At 44.6% G+C, this 27962-nt stretch overlaps 1 protein-coding gene across 9 annotated transcripts in view; it reads right to left on the reverse strand.

The window, feature by feature from the left end:
* LOC148323106 (interleukin-10 receptor subunit beta-like) overlaps nt 1-27143 on the reverse strand; it is a 53877-nt gene extending 26734 nt beyond the window's left edge. For 6 of the 9 annotated variants that reach the window (XM_088314302.1, XM_088314301.1, XM_088314299.1 and 3 more), the window contains exons 1-2: nt 26996-27143; nt 14787-14901 (exon numbers count right to left, since the gene is read on the reverse strand). In XM_088314302.1, coding sequence (XP_088170428.1) covers nt 14787-14901; nt 26996-27053 — 173 coding nt within the window. In that variant the 5' untranslated portion in view covers nt 27054-27143. Of the gene's footprint in view, nt 1-14786; nt 14902-15934; nt 18406-26995 lie in introns of all 9 variants that reach the window. The other 3 variants (XM_088314304.1, XM_088314300.1, XM_088314303.1) reach the window with 3 other exon arrangements.
* Between the last annotated feature and the right edge of the window lie 819 nt (nt 27144-27962).

Consider the following 27962-nt stretch of genomic DNA (forward strand, 5'->3'; position numbering starts at 1 on the left):
GCCCCTAGGGAGGAGTGTGAGCGCGGATGGTTGTTCGTTTTTGTGTGCCCTGCGATTGGCTGGCTACCAGTTCACTACCTCGCTTAAGACAGCTGGGATAGGCTCCAGCACCCCCCGCGACCACCAGCTCAGTACCTCACCTAAGACAGCTAGGATAGGCTGCAGCACCCCCGCGACCCTTGAGGAGAAGCGGTACGGATAATGGATGGATAGTTGGTCTATTCAATAGACTCTATTGGATAGGGACAAATACAAAAACTTTCACTATAGCAAAGCAGTTTGATAATAATAAAAATAATAATAATAATATTCCCTTTATTAGTCCCACAATGGGGAAATTCGAGATTCGAACCCAGGCCTCCTGGGGAGACTGGGTCCTGAACGCGGCGCCTTAGACCACTCGGCCATCCTGGCAGCCAGATGTGTACATCGTGGTGCTTATAGCAAAAGCTAATTTGTAGCGCCCGCCCCTGGATAGGATTTTATAAACAGGTCAAATACCATTTGATCTGAAAAGTCAATGACAGCCAGTATCTACACAATGCAATAAAAAAGAAACAAAAGCAAAACCCAAGAGATACATGAAACCTTAAGTATATAGAATTGGACTCAGGATACAAGTTCCTTGTGTGATCCCTGTTTGAATTTTCTGGAAATGGGATCTACAATTAATGATGATTTTATAGTAATAGATCATGATTTACCATATCAAAAGCCTTTTTTTTCAAATTAAGAAACACTGCTCCAACAATATTTCCTTTGTCTAGCAATTGTTTCACTTACTCTGAAACAGGGTCAATACGTCGATCACGATGATACCAGTTGATCTGCAAGGTACTATAATAGATCGCATGACAAGGTGATGTGACATTGTCACGAACTGACGCTATACAAATAAAGTTGAGTTGTTTTGAATAAAAAACTAGACGTCAGCCTATCAGCCATTCCTTCACTTGATTAATACACAGGAGAACCAGTCAGATGACATCTGATTATTAGGTACACTGTGCGTGCTCAAACAACGCCCCTGAGCGTTGCAAAGCTAGTTACATCCTAATTTTTTGCTTGTTTTTTTCCTCTTAAACGTAAGATAGAGTATAAAAATGAGTGGGGCAGCTGGACGTAGCTGAAGTAAGAAGAAAAAAACGTATGACGCTCATTCGGAATGAGAGGAGAGCATTTTTTTCACGATGACATTTTCAAAGTGCGTTTGTCCCGTCTGCCAGTCTGCCGTCGCAATAACAAAGAAGGGAAATGTGGAGCAGCATTTTCGGACTCTTCACGGAAAATACGACAGTGAATTCTCACCAAAAAGTGAGACCAAAAAGACAAAGGTGAGGGAGCTAAAATCTCAGTTGTTGGGACAGCAGTCATTTTTCACACAAGCCACTTCTAAAGTGAAAGCTGCCACTGAAGCATCATTTGGAGTAAGCCACATCATCGTTAAAAACAATAAGTCATTCCAAGATGGAGAGATGGTAAAAGAGTAATTTGTTGAAGCAGCGGACTCATTGTTCCGGGACTTTAAAAACAAAGCAGGAATCTTGTCTTCGATCAAAGCTATCCAGTTGTGAAGGAGTACAGTTACACGGCGCTGTGAAGCCATGGCTGAGGACTTGACGCAGCAAATGTGGAAGGTCATCGGAGATTGCGAGTGTTTCTCACTACAGTTGGATGAATCTACGGACGTGAGAGACACAGCCCAGATGTGTGTTTTCATTCGTATGGTGTTTAGTGATATGACTGCGAAAGAGAAACGGTGAACGTTACTGCCCATGAAAGAAAAGACGCAAGGAGAGGATATATTTCTTTCGTTCAAAAACTTTATTGAGAAAACCCAGCTGCCGGTTTCTAAATTGGTGTCTATCGCCACAGATGGCGCACCTGCAATGATCGGTCAGTTGAATGGATTTATTATCAAGAGTAGGCAGGATGATGCTTTCCTAGACTTTCTGAATTATCATTGTATAATCCACCAACAAGCATTATGCGCTAAAATGCTCAACAAGAAAGAAATCATGGTTGTCGCAACGAAGATTGCCTGTGCTATTTGAGCCCGGTCTCTTCAAAGACGGTTAATCTATGCACATCTGGAGCAGGCTGACTGCGACCACTCTGACTTGTTGCTAGACACTGACGTGAGGTGGCTTAGCCGAGGAAAATTCCCGCAAAGATTTTGAGAGCTGTGCAGAGAAATTAAGTAGTTTTTTTCTGTGCAACTGGGCATGCAGAATACAAGCAATTAAGTGATGGTGAGTGGCTGTTAGACTAGGCATTTTTAACGGATCTGACAAACATGTTGAACGACCTCAATATAGAGCTGCAAGGAAAAGACAAAACAGTGATCAATATGATCAGCTCGGTTAATGCTTTCAAACGCAAACTGCAACATCTGTCTTCAAAGCTGGAGCGCCATAATTTGGCAAACTTCCAGAACCTGGCATGAGAGCTGGCGATGCAAGGGAAGGCCTGTGTGCAACTTGAAAGTGCACGCTACAAAGAACTGATTGACAACTGACTGTTAGAGTTTGAAAAACGCTTTCAAGACTTTTCTTTGCTCGAGCCAGTTGCAACATGCATGTGTTTTCCTTTTCGGGAAGATGTGGACATTGATTCACTCCCATCAAAAAATGCAACACTATTTCATCTGAACTCTTCTGGAGTGGAAGATGAGATATTCACACTACAGGGTGACATTGAGCTGAAGTCCAGAGCTCATGGACAATTCTGAAACTTACTAGGAGAGGGAAAGTATCCCAACATGAGCAAATGTGCTACCTCCTTGACTGCATTTTTCAGCTCCATTTCTTTATGTGAGTCAGCCTTTTCCCACATGAAGATAATAAAGTCCAAGTACCGCTCCACTGAGACGGATGAGCATTTGGAAATGTGCTTGAGGCTGGCAGTCAGCAGGTCTGGACTATTTATGCCTGGCTGATTCAATTCAGTGCAAGTCATCAGAGTGAACTCAGGTAATGGCAAAAGATGTACATAATTGTGTCGTGCAACATATGCGGTTATACATCAACATAAGTTGCAAGAATCCTTAATATATTTCTCAATAAATATAATGGGTAGATCATTTTGACTTGTAGCTCCCATGCTGAAAAAGTGTGAGCACCCCTGCTCTAGAATCAGACGGTTTTGAATAAATTCAAATTTCCTATTCAAACATCAAGCACGGTACAGAGCCATTCCCCTCGCTCCCCTAGGCCAGTCAGACCACCTGTCCTTGCTGCTCACACCTACGTACACCCCTCTCAGACACAGACTCAGGCCCACCACAAAGACTGTTAAAACATGGTATGAGACCGCCATGGATGAATTACAGGACTGATTCCATTACACAGACTGGGACCTCCTTGATCATCAGGACCTTGATGTTTACAAACAGTGTGTACTGGACTACATCAAGTTCAGGAAGCTGTGTCCCTGAAAAAGACCATTCAGACTTTCCCAAACATGAAACCCTGGATGTCCAGCCAGGTTCGCTCACTACTCAAGGCCCGTGACACTGCCTTCAGGTCAGGCGACAGAGCTCAGTACAGTGTGGCCCGTGCTGACCTGAAAAAAGGCATTAAGCATGCCAAAACGGACTACAAGAAGAGGCTAGAGTCCCACCTTGCCAGCAACAGTCCACGGGAGGTATATCACCAACTACAGAAGAGGTAGCATAACACCGGTAGACCTGAGTGCGTCGCTGACGTAGGAGCTAAATTGCTTCCTTGCTCGCTTTGACACACCCCAACTGCCACACCCCCGCATTCCATGCATCAACTCCCCCTCACTACCTTTAGAGCAGTGGTTCTCAAATAGTGGGGGGCGCGGTGCGATGCTGAGGGGGGCGCTGAGGGTGGCGCGTGTTACCCTGGGATACATGCTTTTTTTCCGCCTTAGTACGGCTGAAAGATGTATGGTTTTGGAACCGAAATTGCAATCTCAGTTTACGCAAATTTGAGATTGTCAAAGCTACGCTTTGTGCCCTCGCAGTACTGATTTAAAAAAAAAAAAAAAAGCATTGCCCTGTCGCTCGTTGTCCCGGAAGTCATTTATTTTGCCGTGACTTGAATACTAGCCACCAAGCTATCTTGGGCCGCAGCAGTATGAGCTTTATTTTTATTACAGTGAACCCTCGCTACTTCGCGGTTCACCTTTTGCGGGTTCAGTGCTTCGCGGGTCTAAAAAATATTCGGGGGCATTGTAGTTTCGCCAAGCGGCACAACGGGGCGCTGGAGCGGTTAGACGGCTGGCGTGCGCCGAAGAAGAGCGTGGGCGAAGAGGAGAGTGGACGAAGAAGAGCACATTCCCCCGGGCACGATTTGGGGCGACGTTTCGCGCGGTTCGGACCGTACCAGAGCTCCGGCCAGCGTGCGTGGCAGTTAAGCCGAAGAGGAACAACTTCCGCCCGGGCACTAGCGGGGCGACATTTCGCTCCGTTCGGGACCGTGCGAGAGCTCCGGAGGAGACCGGCCGGCGTGCATGGCAGTTAAGCCGAAGAGGAACAACTTCCGCCCGGGCACTAGCGGGGCGACATTTCGCTCCGTTCGGGACCGTGCGAGAGCTTCGGAGGAGACCGGCCGGCGTGCGTGGCAGTTAAGCCGAAGAGGAACAACTTCCGCCCGGGCACTAGCGGGGCGACATTTCGCTCCGTTCGGGACCGTGCGAGAGCTCCGGAGGAGACCGGCCGGCGTGCGTGGCCGTTAAGCCGAAGAGGAACAACTTCCGCCCGGGCACTAGCGGGGCGACATTTCGCTCCGTTCGGGACCGTGCGAGAGCTCCGGAGGAGACCGGCCGGCGTGCGTGGCAGTTAAGCCGAAGAGGAACAACTTCCGCCCGGGCACTAGCAGGGCGACATTTCGCTCCGTTCGGGACCGTGCGAGAGCTCCGGAGGAGACCGGCCGGCGTGCGTGGCAGTTAAGCCGAAGAGGAACAACTTCCGCCCGGGCATGAGCGGAGCGCGAGGCTGTCAGTTATGAATGAATAAATGAATAAATAAATAAATGAAGAATGCCACCTTTCATTTCACAGGGCACACCGGACGGCGTACCAGCAGGTAAAAGTCGAAGTAATTAAATAAATTTTAAAAAAAGTAATTGAATGAATACAAAAATAATGGCTGGGGAATAAAAAAAGAATAAGTTTTAATAATAATTTTTTTATTTTTTTTTTATAACATGAATTTCACTCTCTCTCTCTCTACCCATATATATATATATATATATATATATATATATGGGTAGAGAGAGAGAGAGTGAAATTCATGTTATAAAAAAAAAAATAAAAAAATTATTATTATTATTATTATATATATATATATATATATATATATATATATATATATATATATATTTATTTATTTTTAAGCATTTTTGAAGGTGCGCCGCTACTTCGCACTTTTTTTTTTTTTAAGCATTTTTGAAGGTGTGCCGCTACTTTGCGGATTTTCAGTTTTCGCGGTTGGTCTCCGTCCCCATTAACCGCGATAACCGAGGGTTCACTGTATATCTGATTCTGTGCACAGCAGCAGCAACGAGCTGCGCAATGACAAATAAACGACCCCGCTAACAGAGGAAGATGAAGCGTTCTAAACGAGTCGGTGTATGAGGCGGCGCTAAGCGTGCTAATCGCTAAAAGGAATTATAGAGTAATAAGTGCTTCGATATACGCTCGACTTATTGACTTCAGGAGGAACAAGATTGTGCCAACCTCCCTTGACATCAAAGGCGTGTGTGTGGAGAGGGTCCACACAGACGAGTTCCTGGGAGTACAGATCTACGATGACCTCTCCTGGACACACAACACCACAGCAGTGATAAAGAAAGTCCACCAGGGTCTCCACTTACTGAGGGTCCTCAGGAAATTCAACCTGGACAAGAAGCCTCTGCTGGCCTTCTACCACTCGTCCATCAAGAGCTTGCTGACGTACTGCGTCTCTACCTGGTACGGCGGCTGCACTGAGGCAGACAGAGTGAGGCTCCAGAGGACAGTCAAAACAGTGCAGAGGATTATTGGCTGCCCTCTCCCCTCCCTGTCGAACATCTACACCACCCGGTGCCTCAGCAGAGCTCTCAATTTCATTAAAGACAATACTCAACCGAGCTCACACCTGTTCGACCTGTCGCCCTCTGGCAGGCGCAAAAGGTGCATTAAAACAAAGTCTAACAGACTGAAAAACAGTTTCTTCCCGAGAGCCATCTCCATGCTGAACTCTCACGCACACCTACCCTTACCTTGCAGAACAGCGACATAATGGGTTTTTATTTTTCCAATTTTGTATTTATTTTCTATTTAATTATTTATCCTTTAATTCATCTATTTTATACATATTTAATTAAATTATTTTTGTAGAGCACTGGAGCAGGGAGCTCTCTAATCTTGTTGCACACTGAGTACAATGACAATAAAAAATTTTGATTATGTCAATCCAAGGAGGATGTGACAATGATGACAAGATGTTTGTTTTCTAGATATTGTAGAAGTTGTACAGTAATATTCTTGAGTGTTCCCTGATTTAAAAATTAGCCAGATTAGAGCCTCGAGTCTTACGGAACTGTACTGTGCTGATCAATCTATTGATGAGTAAAGGGATCAACCAGCATTTCACAACAGATGGAGTTATAACTAAGCGCTTTCCATATCAGGATTGAACCGGCAGAACCTTATTTACGTCATATATACCATGGATGAAGTAGCGCGTGATTTCTCAAGCGACATGCAACGCTCACCACCAGCACTCATTCATTGAGATTGGAGCGTACACTCTTATTCATTTGGATGCCTTGCCGAGTCAGTGGCTCATCATCTTCCTACTGCAGCGTCCCAAGTACCTCCAGCCGCCATCTGGGAAGTGGGAGCCGCGAACGTCGGGCCAATGTAATGGCGAGCCTCAGTTCCCCTGTTGGAGACTGCTCATTCAAGTGAAAGGGACTTGGCGGTGATTGATGCGTGCACTTTTTAAATTTTTACCATAAAAAAATGTATCCACTATGTCTGGTCTTTGTCAAATTCATTTAGGTGATTTTAGCGAACCAATTGAAGGAAACTTCAAGGAAACTGAGAAAAAAAAAGATTAATTCAATACAAATTTCTTTTGAGCCTTTCTATCATGTTTGATCGCCTCGCTCACACAATCACCAGCGAGTGCTTTCTCATTTGTCCGTGTAGTAAAAATCCCAACACATTTTTAGCCTGGTTAGAAAACCTGCGAGGAAGAAAGAGCACAGATCTTTCTGCTCCTGTATGACAAGAGAAGCCAATAACACTCCCTTTAGCAGTTTCCCTACGAATGGATGGATCTATGTTGTAAATCTTTTCGTGCCACACAACCATCATTGGCAACATGCATAACGCTTTGCTGTGATCTGAAAACTAGTGATATCCCTCCGCAACTGTAGGCAGAGGTCCCACCTCCGCATTTATGATCATCCAATAACAAAATTGCCGTTGCATTTGTGACGTCCGAAAATTATTCCATTTTTGCCCCAAAAAATCTATTTAAAGTGTGTTTGTTGTTTTTTTTTTATTAATGTAGTGTGGTTTTTAATTAAGAGGATGAATGTTGGTGTAATCACATCATGTAAGTATGTACATGTACGTACAATATGTCACCCAATCACAGATGCCAGAAGCATTTATGCTGAATGAATGTGGAAGCTGGTCCCGCGTTGAGAGGTACGGGCTGTGTCCAAATTCACAAAGATGCATCTTCCCAAGCCCACATTTTTGACTCAACCCCACATGGTTTCAAAATACCGGATAGATAATTTGCAGGCTGGTTTCTTCAATGACTGCAAAGGTTTTCTCCTCATGTAGACACAGTGGACTGCATAAACCGTGGCACATTTGGACAGGCTTACTGTGGATTTTGACATCACGTGCAGTAGGGCTGAACGAGTTATCGTTTTGGGACAGAAATCGCAATCAACGCGATTTCAAGATTGTCAAAGCTACGGTTTGTGCCCCACGTTCACGAAGCAGCCGCTGCTGCTTGAATGCTAGGCGCCAAGCTATCTTGCACAGTAGCAGTATGGACTTTATTTGTACTATATGTACCGTATTTTCACAACCATAGGGCTCACCATTTTAAAGGGTGCAGTCTCAGTGAAAAGGATCCGGCTGCAGCCGGGGCGTTACTGGCAGCGTTTAGTCAATCAATGAGAAGGATCCAGTTAGAACCGGGGTGTTCCCAATACGACAGTGTAACGCAGCGGGCCTTGGTGATATGATCGACGTATTTTAAGGTGTTAGATTTATGCCACAACTATGAAAGCATTATCTCAAATACCAAGTACAAAAACATGTTTTGTGCGTACAAAAAAAGTGTTTCGCGTGTAAAAGAGCCTCCAAGTGTACGCACAAAATAGGTTTTTGTCACGAATAGTGAATAGTTCAGCCTACATTGACCATGATGCTTTGCGTGCGTGAGAGTGCGTATGCGGACATGCGCGATGTGTGCCTGGCAGACGTAAAATAAATGCTAACTGTGTTTGCACTGCTAACGGGAGTCGAGCCTCATTATTACTGTTAGAGCTCTCAGTTACGCATACAACATTACGCCACATGGTGTCAGAAGTAAGCGCTTTTGAAGGGGAAGGAAAAGAAGCATGAAAGACGACGTTTGTGCATCGCTATGGCAAAGTTTTCACCTCCCGATGCGCTGGACTTCACGAAGCCGGCGGCGTGGCCTGACTGGAGACAGAGATTTTCCCGGTACAGAGTCGCTACTAAACTGATGGAGGAGGACGAGTCGGTGCAGGTCAGTGCCCTGATTTATGCAATGGGAGCAGAGGCTGAGCACATATTCAAGTCTTTCACGTTCGACACCGAAGCAGATGCAGAAAAATATGAAAGTGTTAGCAAAGTTTGACACCCATTTCATCCCGAAAAGGAACATCATTTATTAAAGAGCTAAATTCCTCTCCAGAGTGCAGTTTATCGCCAAAACTCAAGCTGAGCTCCAGAACAAGCTGCGGGACTGTCACTTTAGAGTAGTTGTTGTAAAATCCTGTGGAGAGAATCTGCTTGGTCGCGCAGTGGCTACAAAATTGGGCCTGATTAAAAGACTGAACGAAATCAATGACATGTATGGTGAACTCGGAACTTTAAAGGGAGATCCTGAGAGGATCGTGTTTAAAAAGGGAGCAAAGCCATACAGACTGGCCACACCTCGTCGAGTTCCGGTCCCACTGCTTCCCAAGGTAGAGGAAGAACTAAGACGCATGGAATCCATGGGGATTATCGAAAAAGTGACTCAGCCAACGCAATGGTGCGCACAGATGGTCCCAGTCGTCAAAAAGACCAAAACACTCAGAATCTGCGTCGACTTGAAGAAGCTCAATGAAAGCGTTGAACGGGAACGCTTCATTCTGCCCACGATCGATGACCTCCTCCCCAAGCTAACGGGGAGTACAGTCGTCTCAAGCCTGGACGCGGCCAGCGGTTTCTGGCAGATTCCACTAGATGAAGAGTCCGCGCTGCTGACAACCTTCATCATCTCTCTGGGAAGATACTGTTTTAGGAGGATGCCGTTCGGCATCACTTCAGCACCCGAAATATTTCAGAGAAAAATGTCAGAATTACTACAGGGGCATGAGGGCATGATATACTATATGGATGACATCCTGGTCATCGGAGAAAACAAACAACAGCACGAGGTGAAACTCAGAAAGGTGATTGAAATATAGAGAAGTCGGGTCTAAAGCTCAACAAAGACAAGTGCAAGCTATCTCAACCAGTATTGGACATCTTAGGACAAGTTGTGAGCAAAGATGGCATCAAACCCAATCCAGCGAGAGTTGCTGCCATCACAAGCATGAGCGCCCCGGAGAATGTCCCAGAACTACGTCGGTTCAGAGGGATGGTGAACTATATAGGTCGCTATGTACCCGACCTGTCACCCGACTCCAAGCCTTGAATGACCTTCTCAAGACCGAGAGAGCGTGGATATAGGGTCCCCAACAAGAAAGTGCGTTCAAAGATGTGAAAACTCAGATCTGTTCTGCACCATTGTTGGCCTACTTTGATCCTCAGAGACCGACCGTGGTTAGTGCAGATGCTAGTAGCTACGGCCTAGGAGGCTTATTGATACAGGAGCACGACGAGAAGCAGCGACCTGTGTCTTTCTGTTCTCGTACGCTAACGGACGCTGAGAGGAAATACGCCCTAATTAAAAAAGAATGCCTGGCTGGTGTATGGGCATCTGAGCGCTTCTATCAGTACCTGTGTGGCTTAGAGTCATACCAGCTCTACACAGATCACAAGCCACTGGTCACACTAATTAACTCAAAGAACCTTGATGCTACGCCCCTCCGCTGCCAGCGCCTCCTGATCAGACTGATGCGATTCAACCCTACCGCCGTGTACGTACCGGGGAAGAATCTCGTTGCTGCCGACGCCCTGTCAAGGTGCCCATTGCAGACCACAGAAACAGGTGACCTGGAAGGAGAGATACAGGCCTACGTGGATGCTATAGAGGAGGGCATAGGAGTGAGGAGGCCAGTCCTGGACCAAATCAGAGAGAAAACCGAAACGGATAGTGAGTTGCAGCGTGTCCTCAACGACGTCAAGAACGGCTGGCCAGACAGCATCAAAACTACAGCCATACCAGCCAAGCAGTACTTTCACGAGCGTGGAACACTGAGTGAACTTAACGGAGTCCTGCGACGCAACAATCAGATTGTCATCCCATGTAGCATGCGTGACCGCATGATTCAAAAGATCCACCATGGTCACCAGGGACTAACAAAGTGTAGACAGCGCTATAACCATGCTATCTGGTGGCCAGGCATAGCCAGTGACGTGAAGGAGCTCATTCAGTCCTGCCAACATTGCAACATCAACCAGCCCAGTCAGAACCGGGAACCCTTAATCACCACGCTACTTCCAGACCTGCCTTGGCAGAAAATAGCAGCCAATCTCTGTGAGTACAAAGGTCGACATTACCTCGTCATAATCGACTAATATTCAAGGTGGCTGGAAATCCTCAATCTACCTAAGACAAACAGTGAAACCGTGATTGGAAAGATGAAAAGCACCTTCGGCCGGTTTGGCATTCCTGAGGAAGTCCGGACGGACAATGGCCCTCAGTTCTCCGCGGAGCTGTTCAAGAACTTCGCTGAAAGGTATGATTTCCAACATATCACGTCCAGCCCACATTTCCCTCAAAGTAACGGCATGGCGGAACGTGGAGTGAAAACAGCTAAGAGCATTTTGAAACAGGAAGACCCTCATTTTGAACTCCTGTGCTACCGCTCCACGCCAACTGGACCTACACAAGAAAGTCCCGCCAAGCTCATACAAGGTAGGAACCTGCGTACAACCCTGCCAACGATGAAGGAAAACCTAAAACCAGCCTGGCCTGACTTAGAGAGAGTGAGGAGGAATGACGAAAAAGCCAAGCAGTCCTACGAAAGGAGAGAGAAAGGAGAGAGAAAACATGGACAACGACAGCTGTTGTGCAGCATGTGGAGAAGACGCCACGGTCCTTTACCATGCAAACAGGCCGAGGTGACACTCCGAGAAGGAACCGCAGGAACATTCAGCAGGTCAACAAAGAGACTGGAGCAAAGCCACCAGCTGTTCCACTAGAACCGGTACTGCTCGAGGCGGATTCGAAGACTGTGGACTGTAGTCCAGCAGCAGGCCCTAGCGCTCCTGTAGTCACCAGAAGCGGGAGAGTTGTGAAGCCTAACAGCTGGTACATTACTTAGATGGAAATGGAAGACACACAGGGCAGAATAATCCCTGTTCCTTTCCATTGGGATTATGACAGTCTACTCATTATCCCAAATTAGGTCGAATTGTGTGCCGTTCATAATAAGTACACCTATATTTGGAGTTAACTGTCGTCATTATTGAAAGGCCAAAGATACTTTGATATATACATGTTCCATGTTCATTGAAAAGAGGCAAACATTGGGGATGTTTGATTTAAGAGGGGAGGTGTCACGAATAGTGAATAGTTCAGCCTACATTGACCATGATGCTTTGCGTGCGTGAGAGTGCGTATGCGGACATGCGCGATGTGTGGCTGGCAGACTTAAAATAAATGCTAACTGTGTTCGCACTGCTAACGGGAGTCGAGCCTCATTATTACTGTTATAGCTCTCAGTTACGCGTACAACATAACGCCACAGTTTTAACCTTATGGCTTCTTTCTCCTCTACGCATCCAAAACGCTGATTCACGCTTGCGATGCAGGCGTAACAATTGTGCCACAATTCTTAAACAATCAGGAGTTGGACACTAGGGCTGTTTCTGATTGGCTGTTTACTGACCAATCGTAACTCAGAGGTGGGGGGAAAAAAAATACAATACAACTTTTTTTTATATCGCACATTTCACAACAGCTGGAGCTGTATCAAAGCTCTTTCCACATGGTGTATCAATATCAATTGGAATAGAATGGCACGGCGCAATTGCAAAACAACTACCTTGGAGACATCTAATGATGAAGACGCAAATGCACAACTCCAAGAGGTGATTTCTGATTATAAAAAAATGTAAAAATAAAACGAACAGAAAAACTATTAAAGAAGCACATACACCTAAAGGGACAATAACGTTAATCCAATCAAAGATATTTGAAAACGGATATTTTTGAATTATGACTAAAACTATAAGAACAGCGTGTTGGAACCCGAAGACTGTTTGTGTTTGAGCTATTTGACTTGTTTCATAACTATAACGCCATAGAGAACAGGCGACACCGGACGTGGTCCTTGGTGTGAGGGAGCGTTCCCGTTCTCAGAATATACATACATTTGTGGCTGTAGCTGTACCATATTGGTCTCAGCTGGAAGTGCTATCTCTGTATTTAACACATACATTCGGCTTACAGCACTATAGGACGCAGGTATTGCGCAAATTTCCCTGCTGCACCTTTAAGAGACATCATCTACGTCACTACTGCCTCCCAGAAGACATGCGCAGTATGGTTCAAGAGGCAAGTTTGTAGAGAGAGCGGTAGTTGCGATATGCCATTCTTCTGTGCCATCTCGTGTCATGCGTAATTGAGATCGTAAGTAGACTAACATAACGTAAATATGTTTCTAATAGTCCAGTGGGTAATTTGTCATTTCTGGGCGTGGTTATGCTGATGTTGGTGTCTGTTTTCTGCTTTTGTTAAGTTTTATTAAGAAATTGAGAGAAGAGACTTTGATTCATTGGGTGGTATTTAGTGCGCCCTTGAGGACGTTAATTACAATATCAGTGTGTCACTATTAGAATGGTTGTCACTCATTATTTGCTGATACATTTAACATTGTTATGGTGTAATTTAGTGTTACTCATTTTAATAATGTTTGTTTGTTCCTTATAGAAATCCACATACATACATAAAATAGCACACCACTTATATATATCACATCTGATTATCAACACTGCACTACAACCACGACATTGTGTTCCGCTGTCATTGTAGTTTATTAAAGAAGATAAAGCAAAACCTCTGGATTCGCTGCAGTCTTTCTGATCGAAGACTTAGGCCAGACTCTTGTAGACCAAGCACTCATACAACGATATTTAACAGGTGTGTCAAGACATACCCTAGCTCAAAAACATAGGCTAGCATGCATGCTAGCCGATGTTTAGAAAAAGGCAGGAGAGGCCAAATCTGAGTTAGTCACATGTCATTGACAGCCCCGCAGTCAAAAGGACAGCTTTTGTGACAACTCAACCAGCAGTGGGTCATACACATATGTCCAGTCACGGTTTCACATCCAAACCAAAACTATCATCCAACATCAACTGAACAGCAAACTAGCAAACAATGAAAAAAACAAAACAAGGAACAAATAAATACAATTAATACAAAACATGTACCTATCATGCTATTCATATCCCAAAAATATATAAAATTAACACATAACATGTATCTCTCACGCCATTCACATCCCAAGTGCGGTAAAGCATTCTGGGAGTGCCTCAGCCAATCAGATGGCTGGTTAGAGAAATGTCATGAGATGTGTACTTTGGGCAGTGTGTATGTTTATTTATTTTTTTGCAGTTTCTGTTGTGTTAAGGTTAATCTAACCTGTGATGTTTCTTGCTTGCAGTAACATTGTGGAGCTTTTATCGAGGTTTACACTAACTAACCGCTGAATTTTAAACAATTTAGCTTTGCTACGAGACAATGATATTATTCACATATAATCTGACATTTGTGTACAAAGAAAATGTACATAAAGTAAAACAACAGTAAAACAAACCTCTTTTGTGTCCTTGCATTATTACAGTAATTGCTTTGATTGTTTTTAATGGGATAATAGAATTTTCTGTCATGTTTGTAAAGGTCACTGTACATTGTGAATAAAATTGCAAATTAAATCGAAATAGCAATATTTGTTAGAAAAATTACATTACAATTTTTTCCAAAAATCACTCAACCCTAACGTCCAGTCTAATAGCGCAGAAGTGACTTCATGGGGCCGAAAATACAGCCTTCGCAGGATCCAGCCTGTGAATTTAGACACAGTGACCATCTTTTCCCAACGATATAATTCTAGCCCAAAAGAATCAGATTGGCCCTTCTGATCCATGCCAAGACGGGTTGGGTATTGAAAATAGTACATAAATTGAACAGAATTTTTCAACAATACTATTTTGTAAGGAAGTCATATTATATGTAAAAAGGAGCATTTGTAACTCGGGGTTCCACCATACTTGGTAGATGTGAAAATGGTGCACATAAGGGATGAGTAGATGTGTGCTTGAATGGGTCGAAATGTTCAAGGAAAACTTTGTGCTGTGAAAAAAAATGTTTTTGAGCTGAGCTCACGTTGACTTACTTGTACTCTGTGGTGTAGAAAAGGTCACCGAGTACCCCCTCAGGTGAATCCCACCTCAGCACCAAATTCAAGTTAATGGAGGTCAGACTGACATTTCTGGGTGGGCTAAGGACAGCTAAAACCACAAAACATACAGGCACATTCAGGAACACACAAATCAATGAGTACAAGGTTAATATCATGAGAAACAAGTGAATATATATATATATATATATATATATATATATATATATATATATATATATATACACTGTATTTTCCGGGTCATAGGGCGCTCTTTCAAGTCCCTAATCTTCCCCAAAACAATCAAAGCGCCTTGTAAAGCGACATGCCCATTATATGGACTAAGCATCACTTGCGACCATCAACCCTTTCACTCATTGTGCTGTTCGGAGTGAATGTTAGCACGCCCTGCTGGACAAAGTCTGAGTCAACAATGCTTCAAATTGACCGTGACTTATACAATATGTGACTATTGTGTTTGGGTGATGGTGTAGGAGAAAGCTGGACAAGAGGGCAGCTGTCCAAAATGTTGTAGTCTGTCTTATCATTTATGTTATTGCAAGCAAGAAACGTCCCAGGTATAGACAACAGACTGCAAAAAGTCCAAAGCACAACAGCACATGTGTGTGCAGCCGAGCTAACACGAGCAGCTGAGCTAGCGCGAGCAAACTAAGCTAGCGCCTTGTAGTGCGGCGCGCCTAGTATATGCATTAAATACGGAAATAGCACCCTCAACTGGTGTTGCGCCCTTTGATGCAGCGCGTCTTATGACCGTAAAATACGGTATATATATATATATATATATATATATATATATACATATATATATATATATACACATATATATATATATATATACACATACATATATATATATATATATATATATATATATATATATATATATATTCCATATTCCAAGATGGCGGCGCGCATGGACGCAGCGGCTAACAGCTCCCCCTCACAGTGCTCCTTTTTACTTTTTATTAGTGTTTGCTTGCTCTTATTGGCATCAACTGAGGCACAACATCGATATACCCGCCAGGACATCGTGAACATTGGATATCGATGCGAAATAACCATCACAGAGGAATTTTGCTATGATCGCAAAATTCCGAACGAACTGGCGAGGCTGCCCGGCTCACCGTGGCTTGTCATCGGGGCCGGGAGGCGGCGCAGGCGACGCAGAGAGAGGAAGCAGAAGCGAGGCTGCAGGTCCGGTGTCTTGCAACGGCTGCGACGGCAGCCCCATAGGCAGCCACTACCGAGTCTGCACCTCACCAACGCCAGATCCGTGGTCCACAAAATCGACGACCTGGGATTACAAATCCTGGGAAACCGCTATGTGCGCGATAGCAGTGTGATCGTCGTCACGGAAACCTGGCTGCACGCAGACGTCCCCGACGCTAGCATCCAGCTGGCCAGGCGCTCGCTACATCGCGCGGATCGGACGAGGGACACCGGTAAGAGGAGGGGCGGGGGGCTCTGTGTTTACGTGCATGATAACTGGTGCGGCGATAGCACGATCGTCGAGAAGCACTCTTCCCCCGACATCGAGTTCATGTCCGTTAAATGCCGGCCTTATTTTCTCCCGAGGGAGCTAACGGTAGTGATTGTCACAGCTGTTTACATCCCTCCCGACGCTAGCACTAGCACGGAGCTCTCGCTACTCGCGTGCGTCATCAATAAACATCAGCGGGCCCACCCTGATGGCGTTCATGTAGTAGCGGGAGACTTTAATAAGGCCAATTTAAAGACTGTACTCCCAGAGTTTCACCAGCATGTCAAGTGCCCAACGAGGGGAGACAACACTCTCGACCATGTGTACTCGAACATCAAGCACGCATACAGAGCCCTCCCACTCGCCCCTCTCGGCCAGTCAGACCACCTGTCCTTGCAGCTCGCACCTGCGTACACCCCTCTCAGGCGCAGATTCAGGCCTACCACAAAGACTGTGAAAACCTGGCGTGACGACGCCATGAGTGTATTACAGGACTGCTTTCATGACACAAACTGGGACCTCTTTGATCATCAGGACCTTGATGTCTACACGCATTGTGTACTGGACTACATCAAATTCTGCATGGAAACTGTGTCCCAACATAAGACTATACGGACCTTCCCAAATGCGAAGCCCTGGATGTCCAGCAGGGTTCGCTCTCTCCTCAAGGCCCGTGACGCTGCCTTCAGGTCAGGTGACAAAGCCTAGTACAGGGTGGGCCGTGCTGACCTGAGCAAAGGCATCAAGCTAGCCAAGGCAAACTACACGAGGAGGCTGGAGTCCCACCTTGCCAGCAACAGACCACGGGAGGTGTGCCAGGGTCTATGGAGCATCACCAACTTACGAGGCAGCAGCACGACCTCTGTAGACCCGAGTGCATCGCTGGCAGAGGAGCTTAACTGCTTCTTCGCTCGCTTTGACTTGCCCCAACCGTCACACCCCCGCACTTCATGCCTCCCCCCCACTCACCGTAGAGGAACACGATGTGAGGCGCGCGCTCCTGGTTATTAACCCCAGGAAAGCTACTGTAGCCGACGGAATACCAGGCAAGGTCCTCAGAGCATGTGCCCACCGACTGTCACATGTTTTCTGCAGGGTCTTCAACCGCTCCCTGGCTCAAGCAGTCATCCCCTCCTGCTTGAAAACTTCCACCATTATTCCTGTCCCCAAAAAGTCACCCGCAGTCCTCCTGAATGACTAGCGTCCTGTTGCTCTCACGTTAGTCATCATAAAGTGCTTCGAGAGACTGGTTCTCTAGCACATCAGGGACTGCCTTCCTCCCACTCTGTACCCCTACCAGTTTGCATACCGGGCTAACAGATCCACTGAGGACGCCATCGACACTGCTCTGCATGTTGTGCTGGGCCACCTGGAACAGCAGCAGAGCTATGCAAGGATGCTCTTTGTGGACTACAGCTCGGCATTCAACACAATCATCCCGGACATCCTCGTCGCCAAACTGGACATTCTCGGCCTCCCTGCCCTCACACGCATCTGGATTAAGTCAAGTCAAGTCAATTTTATTTGTATAGCCCTTAATCACAGACAGTCTCAAAGGGCTTTACAAAGCCACAATTGACTTTCCCGATCTTAACCCCCAGGAGGGCAAGGAAAAACTCACAAAACCTCATTAGTGGAAAAGTGAGAAACCTTGAGAAGGGACCACAGATGGGGGAATCCCCCTTCCAGGATGACCAGGCTGCAATGGATGCCAACTGGGCAACATTTGACACATACAATGATGCTATGCAATAATAGATGAGATAATATAAGAGTCAATTGAATGAAGTGCTGCAGGAAGATGACTTCAGTGGAGTGGGTCCTCATCCAGGGCCGTAATATCCATGGCAGCATATCCGAAGATGAGCCTTCGATCTTGTACCAGTCAGTTGGTGTAAATTCCGTACAGCCACTTCCAAGTGAATCGCCATCACCTAATTCGGGGAATTGGGAACAGAAAAGAAAGAACAGAAATAGCAAACAGGCCAACAAGTAGTTCAATGAAGTGCTGAAATATAAGGAAATCAGAAAAGGCGCTGCATGAAGACGACTTCGGCAGAGCAGGTCCCTTCCCGGTTCGTCAGTGCCGTAATCTTCAAAGCATGTCCCCATCACCTAATTCCCAAGCAGGGGAAGGAGGGGGCAGAAAGAGAAGAACAGGCAGTAAACAGGCCAACAAATAATTAAATTAGATGCTAAAGTATATAAATAAATTGATCAAATGTCGCGCTGCAGGAAGACGACATCACTGGAACAGGTGCATGCCCAGTTGGTCAATGCCTTAAACTTCCTAGTGGGTCACCGTCACCTAATCCCCCAGCCGGGGGAAAAGGGGGCAGAAAAGAAAAGAAAAGAAAGCGGCAGTAAACAGGCCAACAAATATTTCAGCTAAATGCACAAGAGTATAAATGCGTCTTTAATAGTGTTTTGAACATTTCTACTGAGGTGGCGCCTCTAATATCTGAGGGTAGTGCATTCCAAAGCATTGGTGCCCGAATATAGAACGCTCTAGAACCTGCGGACTTCTTTTTGGCTCCCGGGATCACTAAAAGACCAGCATTTTGTGAGCGAAGGTTTTGGGACGGAACACATGGTACCACGAAGTCAACGAGATAAGAAGGTGCTAAGCCGTACAATATTTTAAAAGTAAGTAGCAGAACTTTAAAATCACATCTCAAGTGGACCGGAAGCCAATGCAAATGGGCTAATATCGGGGTAATATGATCAAACTTTCTCGTCTTAGTTAAGAGTCTAGCTGCTGCATTTTGAACTAACTGCAGACTTTTAATACTCGACATGGGGAGACCCGAGAGCAAAGCGTTACAATAGTCGAGGCGAGACGTAACAAACGCATGGATTAAGATTTCCGCGTCATACGTTGATAGAATTGGGCGAATTTTAGCAATGTTACGCAGATGAAAAAACGCAGTTCGAGTAATATTTTTAATGTGCATTTGAAAAGACATAGTTGCGTCAAATATAACACCGAGATTTTTTGTTGAATCCTTTTGGATAATATTACATTTATCGATATTCAGAGTGGTGTCTTTGAAAAGGTACCGATGACGCGCTGGTCCAATGATGAGCATCTCGGTTTTATCTGAGTTAAGAGGCAAAAAATTGAAAGACATCCATTGTTTAATTTCGGCAAGGCACGCCTCTAATTTATAGCAGTCGCGCGGATTCGTTTTATCCAACGGCATGTATAATTGCGTATCATCAGCATAACAGTGAAAACTAATGTTATATTTCCGTATAATATCACCAAGCGGTAGCATATAGATGCTAAACAATAGAGGTCCAAGTACCGATCCCTGCAGAACTCCACATGTGATCTTACAAAGATCCAAAGTCATATTGCCATGAATTACACGGTGCGTCCTCTCCGACAGATACGAATTAAACCAAGAAAGCGCTGAACCTGAAATGCCAACACACGTTTCAAGGCGTTTTAATAATATGTTATGATCAACGGTATCAAAAGCGGCACTAAGATCGAGTAAGAGTAATATTGATGAGGTGTCGGCGTCCATAGCTATGAGAAGATCATTAGTAACTTTAGCAAGGGCCGTCTCAGTAGAGTGGTCGGCTCTAAAACCCGATTGGAAAGGTTCAAATTGATTATTAGCAGTCATATATTCATTAAGTTGTTGCGCTACGACTTTTTCAAGAATTTTTGCAATAAACGGAAGATTTGAAACCGGCCTATAGTTGTTGAGACTCTCTGGGTCAAGGTTTGGTTGCTTAAGTAACGGTCGGATAACGGCGGTCCTAAAAGCTGCTGGTACTACACCCGTGGTAAGTGATAGATTAATTATATTTAAAACAGACGGTCCTAGGGTCGTAAACAGTTCTTTAATTAATTTGCCAGGAAGCGGATCGAGCACACAAGTTGTCGGTTTTGCCGCACTAACCAATTTTGTTAGGCTCTCAAGAGATATTTTTTTAAATTGACAAAAGGTTATCGGACAGTTATCAGCCCTAATGTCCCTATTAACACCATTTATCGCGGAATTCGACGGAATTTTAAGAACAGTGTCTTTAATCTCATCACGAATACATTCTATCTTCTGAGTAAAAAATTGCATAAAATCGTGAGCTGAATAGGAAGAGCTATCCGAGGTTGGTCGCTGTTGCGTTAGCATTGCTACGGTATCAAATAAATATTTAGGGTTGTTTTTATGTAAGACAATTAATCTAGAATAATAATTAGTTTTGGCTAGATTAAGCGCTTCTTTGTATATTAGTAAACTATCGCACCATGCCTGACGGAAGACCTCAAGTTTGGTCGCACGCCATTTGCGCTCAAGCTTCCTACAAGATCGTTTCAGTACGCGCGTTTCCTCTGTAAACCACGGAGTAAGCCTCTTTGGACGAGTTTTAGTTTTTAAAGGCGCGACGGAGTCAAGCGCATTTAACAAAGCGACATTAAAGTTGTTTGTGAGATCATCAATCGTACCAATATAATTAGGAAACGAAGCAGTTGCTAAAGGGAGTAACTCAGAGAACGCAACGATGGTTGAGGAGCTAATGTTACGGCTGCTATAATTTTGATTATGGTCAGAACGATGACAGTGAGCCAAGACTTCAAATTTGATAAAGTAATGGTCAGATATAGCACTGGTATATGGTAATACAATTATTTTTGAAGATGCTAAGCCTCGGGTTAATACCAAATCTAGCGTATTGCCATTTATATGCGTTGCTTCATTTATTATTTGCGTGAAACCAAACATATCAATGATTGTCCGAAACACCACGGTAAGTGGTTCCGACGGGAGATTCATATGAATGTTGAAGTCGCCCATGATAAGTATATTATCCGCATGAGTTACTAAATCAGCTACGAATTCAGAAAATTCATCTAAAAAGCCGGAGTAAGAGCCAGGTGGACGATAAAGAACGGCAAGATAAAACGGCAGCTCGGCTGAGGATCGCATAATGAGAACTTCAAATGTTTTAAAGGAATTGCTAAAACGAGGACTAAGTTTTAGGTTAGATTCGGAAATGAGGGCTACCCCCCCGCCTTTCTTTTGAGGGCGCGCAACATGCGAGCTCACGAAGTTTGGAGGCGAAGCCTCATTTAGCGGTAAAAACTGATTCGGTTTTAACCAGGTCTCGCAAAGACCAATCATGTTAAGATTATGGTCTCTAATAAGGTCATTAACTAACAAGGCTTTCGATGAAAGCGATCTAATATTTAAAAAACCAAGTTTCAGTAAAATAGGTCTATCTAAGTTATTCCGCGCAACAGGACTCCTGGTCATAATATTAAGGAGATTGCCTTGCCTAGGTCCCGGATTGTACCTCGAGCGACTATAAACGCGGCGAGAAATTCTGACGGTCGGAATCCGATAGTTATTTACCAGCTTTCGAGTGCTATTATTTAGAGAGAACGGCTCGTCGTCAATAAAACCGACCGAGGAGGAATGCTTAAACCCATCATGTATTGCCACCTCAGTAGAAATTATATCAGTATGAGATGTAACAGCGTATGGTGTGTAGCGCTCAAATCTAGAAGAAAAGCTATGTGTGTTGTCTAAGTCTAGCATAGCGCTAGTTAGCTCTAGCCTTACAGACTCCATACCCTTCCTTACACGCTCACTATTCGCCTGCAGCCCGACCTGCTCTAATATGAATAGTCATGGAAGGCTCAAACAATAATCTATGTTTCTAGAAAGAGTGATGGCGCCTTCCCAGTTAGGGTGAAGGCCGTCCATCCTCAGCAGGTCGGGTCGGCCCCAGAAAGAAGGCCAGTTATCTATAAACTGCAGTCCCTGCTCACTACATAAACTAGCCAGCCACTTATTTAGCGAGAATAATCTACTAAACCTCTCATCATTGCCTCTCGCAGGCAAGGGGCCAGAGACAATTACTCGATGCCGACTCATCTTTCTGGCGAGATCACAAGTCCTTGCTATGTTTTTCTTTGTGATCTCTGATTGCTTCATCCTAGTGTCATTGGAGCCAACGTGTATCACTATATCTGAATAGCTAGCGTTGTTTGCACTGCGCTGGTGTATAGGTGTTTGGCGCGCTAGCTCCATAAGATTAGCTTCTATGTCGGGTGCTCTGGCCCCAGGAATACACATTACTGTGGCTGGATTTTCAAGCTTAATGTTGCGGGTAATGGAGTCACCTATCACTAAGGTGTGGGAGCCATGAGACCGAGGTGGAATGGAACTGCTATGTGTCTTAACAGGCTCACCGCGATTAGCAAGCCGTTTACGGCCAATGCTAACCAGACTAGCAGGTTGGCTACAACCCGTGCTAACAGTCGTGTCCGCCACGCTTCCGCTTACCACATTACTCTGCTCTAGCTGGCGGACACGTCCCTCTAGCAGGGAGAGTCTTTCCATGAGAATGGTGAAAGTGTTGCATGTGGTGGTGCACAAAACCATAGTTGCGTTTACTCGCCCGGTGGATAAAAGCGGAGGAAAAGATGTCGCGCCGAAAGTGACGTCCTGTCGCGCCGAAAGTGACGTCCTGTCGCGCCGGTTGTGCATGTTAAGGACTTTCTGACCAACAGACCCCAGACTGTGTTGCTCTGCCCCTACACGTCCTCCACCCGTACACTGAGCACTGGTTCCCCTCAAGGATGCATGCTGAGCCCTCTCCTATACGCCCTCTACACCTACGACTGCAGCCTGGCCCACGGTAACAACACCATCGTCAAGTTTGCCGACGACACGGCAGTGGTCGGTCTGATCTCGGAAGGTGACGAGAGGAGGTCCAGAGACTGACGGCTTGGTGCGAGGACAACAAACTGCAACTCAACATTGCAAAAACAAAGGAGATCGTCATCGACTTCAGGAGGAACAAGACGGTGCTGCCCCCCCTCTGCATCAAAGGTGTGTGTGTGGAGAGGGTCCAACGTTCAAGTTCCTGGGAGTACAGATCTCCGATGACCTTTCTTGGACACACAACACCTCAGCAGTGGTAAAGAAGGTCCACCAGCATCTGCACTTCCTGAGAGTCCTCAGGAAATTTAACCTGGACAGGAAGCTGCTGCTGGCCTTCTACCACTCGTCCATCGAGAGCCTGCTGACGTACTGTGTCTCCACCTGGTACAGCGGCTGCACTGAGGCGGACAGAGTGAGGCTCCAGAGGACGGTCAAAACAGCGCAAAGGATTATTGGCTACCCTCTCCCCTCACTGTCGCACATCTACACCGCCCGGTGCCTCAGCAGGGCTCTCAATATCGTCAAAGACAATACCCACCCAAACTCACACCTGTTCGACCTGATGCCCTATGCCAGGCGCTACAGGTGCATCAAATCAAGGACCAATAGACAGAGAAACAGTTTCTTTCCAAGAGCCATCTCCATTCTAAACTCTCACACACACACACACACGACCACCCTTACCTTGCAGAACAGCAACGTGATGTGTTTTTATATATCCTATTCAGTATTATTTTCCATTGCACTAACTATCCTCTTATTTAGATAATTTATATATTTCACTGAATTATTGTTGTATTGCACTGGAGAGGGGAGCTCTCTAATCTCATTGCACACTTGAGTACAATGACAATAAAGGGACTGATTCTGATTCTGATTCTGAGTTGGTTTTGTCATTCAAACCTATTGGATAATAGATTATGAAGAGAAAATGGATGGCTACATGACTTGGTCGTGTTGTGTGTGAAGCGAATCTCCCTCCTCTACCTTTCACAAATTTACCAATTGGTCATGTGGAAAGGTTTAAAAAAACTTTATGAAGCTACCAAATCTACTTTCCCTCACAATATGAAGTTATCTATCGACTTACTTCTCTTTCCGTCCGTCTGTCTCTGCCACATGGTGCACAAGTGGTTTGTATGTCTCCTTCACATTTTGTGTGCTTTGAATTTGATTTTTTTGTTGTATTTATTTCTTTGAACATACCTGGTATTGGAGCATTCCAAAAGTAATTAAATGTATTCAGGTTGCATGATATGACGGGACTTTAATTACATTACTAACTACATTTTTAACTGGTAACTAATAACTGTAAGTATGTATACATTTATTAGTCAGCTCCACCCCTTAATTTGGAATAAATGAGTCATTTCCTACAGTCGCTATTGTTATTCGGTGCATTTATATATATAACTTGATCATGACTCTTCGAACAATTCATACAAAATAAATTAATTACAGCATGTAAATTTCAATATAAAAAATTACTCTCGGCCGCATTATCGGTATCGGCAGCACCCTGCCTATACGCTAATTAAGCAGCCACGTAGGACCCCAACTTCACCAATGGGCCCCGATCTGGCAACCCATATCCATTGCCGAAACATCCCATCGCTTATGTTAACGTGCACTCCATTCACGGTAAACTAATGAATGACTGTACATCACACTTTGCAATGATTGGTCCGCGAGGCAACGTGCAATTCCGTGTATACAAGGGCACCAGCAAAATGTTGAAAATAAACAGTATTTTCGACATTTTGCTGGTGCCCTTGTAAAATCTGGTGCGTAAAACGAACGGAAAAAAAAGAAAAATCGAAGACGACAAACACCAATCTCGAGGTAAGTGCGGAGGATGTTTAAATTGAGAATAGCAACTTAAATTGTCTACGTTGTCATGTGACGAGGCAGGGGAATGCAACCACTACCCCTGCGTCATCACACGGCGGAACTCGCCAATACTTTAAAAGGGAAAAAAAAACTAACATTTTGTCTTATGCACTGTGTCTGTTTTATTTTCAGGAACGTTGTAGTTAGCTACCATTAACTAAAATCTAAAGATGTTCTTCACTCAACGTTAGATCTTGCATCAGGCTTTTTTGGCTACGTTTTCGTGTTACTTACTTATGTATTAATTTTTTAATTAAAATTGGTTTGGCATCAACGTACTTACAATATTATGTACTGTGGCGCTCACAAGGTAATCAGAGAGTCTTATTTTTGACTCAAGCACAGAAGTATAAGACCAATGCTGGCAAGTCAACAGTTTTACGTGGTCACGGTGCCACATCAAAACCCAAAACTAGCACCCAACATCAACTAAAAAACTTACTGGCAAACAATAAACTAATACAATACAATACAACCAATAGAAAACATGTATTTCTTACACCTGGTATTTTAGGGGCCCTAATTATTTATTAATTATTTTGTGGTTATCTAACTGATCCGCCGCATCAATCGTGCCGCGATTGATGACTCTAAAACCCATCATGTCAATGACTGGTTAAGGGTCGGAGGGAATACATAGAAATGTTTTATTAAGAAATATTTCACACTATATACAGGCATTATATTCATACAATCTTGTAGCCTTGAGTGAACCACTGAATTCAGAATCAGAATCAGAATCAGAAATTGTTGCAACGTGAACGTTCCATTGTTGTGCAGCAGCGGCTTCTCGGGCATAGGCGGAAGTGTCGTCGGAGCGCGGTCATGCGGTTATTTTATTTTTTTTATTATTATTTAGCTAATCAGAATATGCAAATAGAACAGCCAGGGGTAAAAACAAACACAGAGGCAAAGCAATATATTTGAAAAATATGTGTTAAAGCGTGACGTCATGAGCAAGCGCACAGCCGCCGAAGGACCCCGTCTCCATCTAGCAACCCGTCCGTCCTCATCTAGTACCTGCACCGGCCCTGCTCACACCATTCCCATTCCGTGTGCCGCAAAGCATGTTGGGAGTGTCTCAGCCTCCCAGCGACGTTACAGTATTTAATAACTTGGCAGCAACAATAATAATAATAATAATACAACCCTAATGATACATGGTACATTTTATCTTATACCAAGAAAAAAGACAGAAAAAAATATTTATATAATTAGGTATAGGTACGCCCCCTAGGTATGAGTGTGAGCGTGCATGGTTGTTCGTCTATGTGTGCCCTGCGATTGGCTGGCAACCAGTTCAGGGTGTCCCCCGCCTACTGCCCGAAGATAGCTGGGATAGGCTCCAGCCCCCCCCGCGACCCTAGTGAGGAGAAGCGGTATAGATGATGGATGGATGGATGGTATAGGTGCTCATTATGGTACTTTAATACTGATTTACCTCAGATACTTTCCTTGGGCTCGTTTATCATATATTTCATAAATGCATTCATTCTCTCTTCTTACCTGATATTAGATTACAATAATTTAATGATAACGATAATTTAAAAATTGAGCAAACGGCCCTTTTATTCTTGCTCCTATGTGTGTAATTATGCCATTACTAGATTTTTGAAGGTATCATACTTTGTGCTTTGTAGAAAGGAAATTATCACACTGAGGGTAATCAATTGGCCTGCCTTATGACATCATCATACTCATCATTAAGACCATATCCTGTTCAGGGTACAACCTATCCCAGTTGGCTTTGAACGAAAGGCAAACTAAACTACACCCTGAACTGGTCGCCACCCAGTCGCAGGGCACACACAGAGGCAGTCACTGAGTGGGAACCAATCCCACGCTGCCCGCACTAATGTCAGGCAAGTGTACCACTATACCATAAGTGACCATTCTCATGACATCCAATACACTCAAACTTAATATATTCATTAACAAGGAGAACTGCGTGCGTGTGCCTGTGTGCGTGTGCTCCCGCGTCTGTCTACGTGTGGGGTGGGCCTCTCGTTTATAGATTTATCTATAGACACACACGTACACTTAATCATATTTCCGACGTGTAAGCGAAACTTATGTTGAGCTACTGAGCTAAAAACATATACTGCAGAATGACAACTGAATGAATCAATTACCTGTTGCTCCATCCAATGTTAAGAATACAATTACAGCATTTAAAGTAATTGATGACATATCTAAGGGCGTCTTTCATCAAGTTGATGTTCAGTCGGCGAGGCCAGTAAATTACTTTCAGTTTTGTATTTCCTGGAAGTCGAGACCAGCAACGCCATAGATGTGAACATAGGTCGATATGACACGCCCCTTTCACCTAGAGGCCTGGAGGAACGTAAAGCTAGGAGGGGCAAAGGCGTCAACACATTCTAAGCGTGTGGACGGGCAGGAAAACCAAAAAGGAAGCAAGCCTGCACATTGTGCTGCAAACGGTTGCGTACAATGGCGTACAAATATCAACATTCATACATACATACATACATACATACATACGGGCGCATGCACGCACACACCCACGCACACGCACACACACACACACACACAAAAGGTATATATATATATATATATATATATATATACATCTCGCACGTTGGCATTGACAAAGAGAAAATTGTAACTTCCGTTCTGTAAATGCGTTGCCTCTGAGGGGAATGTTGTCCCTTCCAACATGGCCGCCACTTAGGAACGCGCTGGCGCATACGGTCGCTTGTGGCTCAAAGCAGTTTGGGGTCAATGCTGCAATGCCGTCAGCGTGTCCGCCATATTTGATGTGGCGACTCTACCCATTAAATACATTAACGCCCACATAAATACATTTCGTAAACGGGCAACGAAACAACGTATGCAATATTATGATGATGATGATGATGATCAGGAATGTTTACAGCATCTATTTTTCAATTATTTACCATCAAAGTCACAGTGTTACTGTACAATTGGTTGCTGGAAACTCTCAATCTGCTGTAACTCTCAATAGTCATTCCCCAAGGGGCTCTGCCATGACTTCTGGTTCTGGGTTATACTGCTTGTACAAAAGTACATTTAGAGTTGTGTACTCATTTGAATACAGACTCCCTTACAAATGCTCTG

The sequence above is a fragment of the Idiotropiscis lumnitzeri genome, chromosome 14 (assembly GCF_059441095.1).
Source record: "Idiotropiscis lumnitzeri isolate Australia: NSW breed Sydney's pygmy pipehorse chromosome 14, RoL_Ilum_1.0, whole genome shotgun sequence".
NCBI classification, from domain to species: Eukaryota; Metazoa; Chordata; class Actinopteri; order Syngnathiformes; family Syngnathidae; genus Idiotropiscis; species Idiotropiscis lumnitzeri.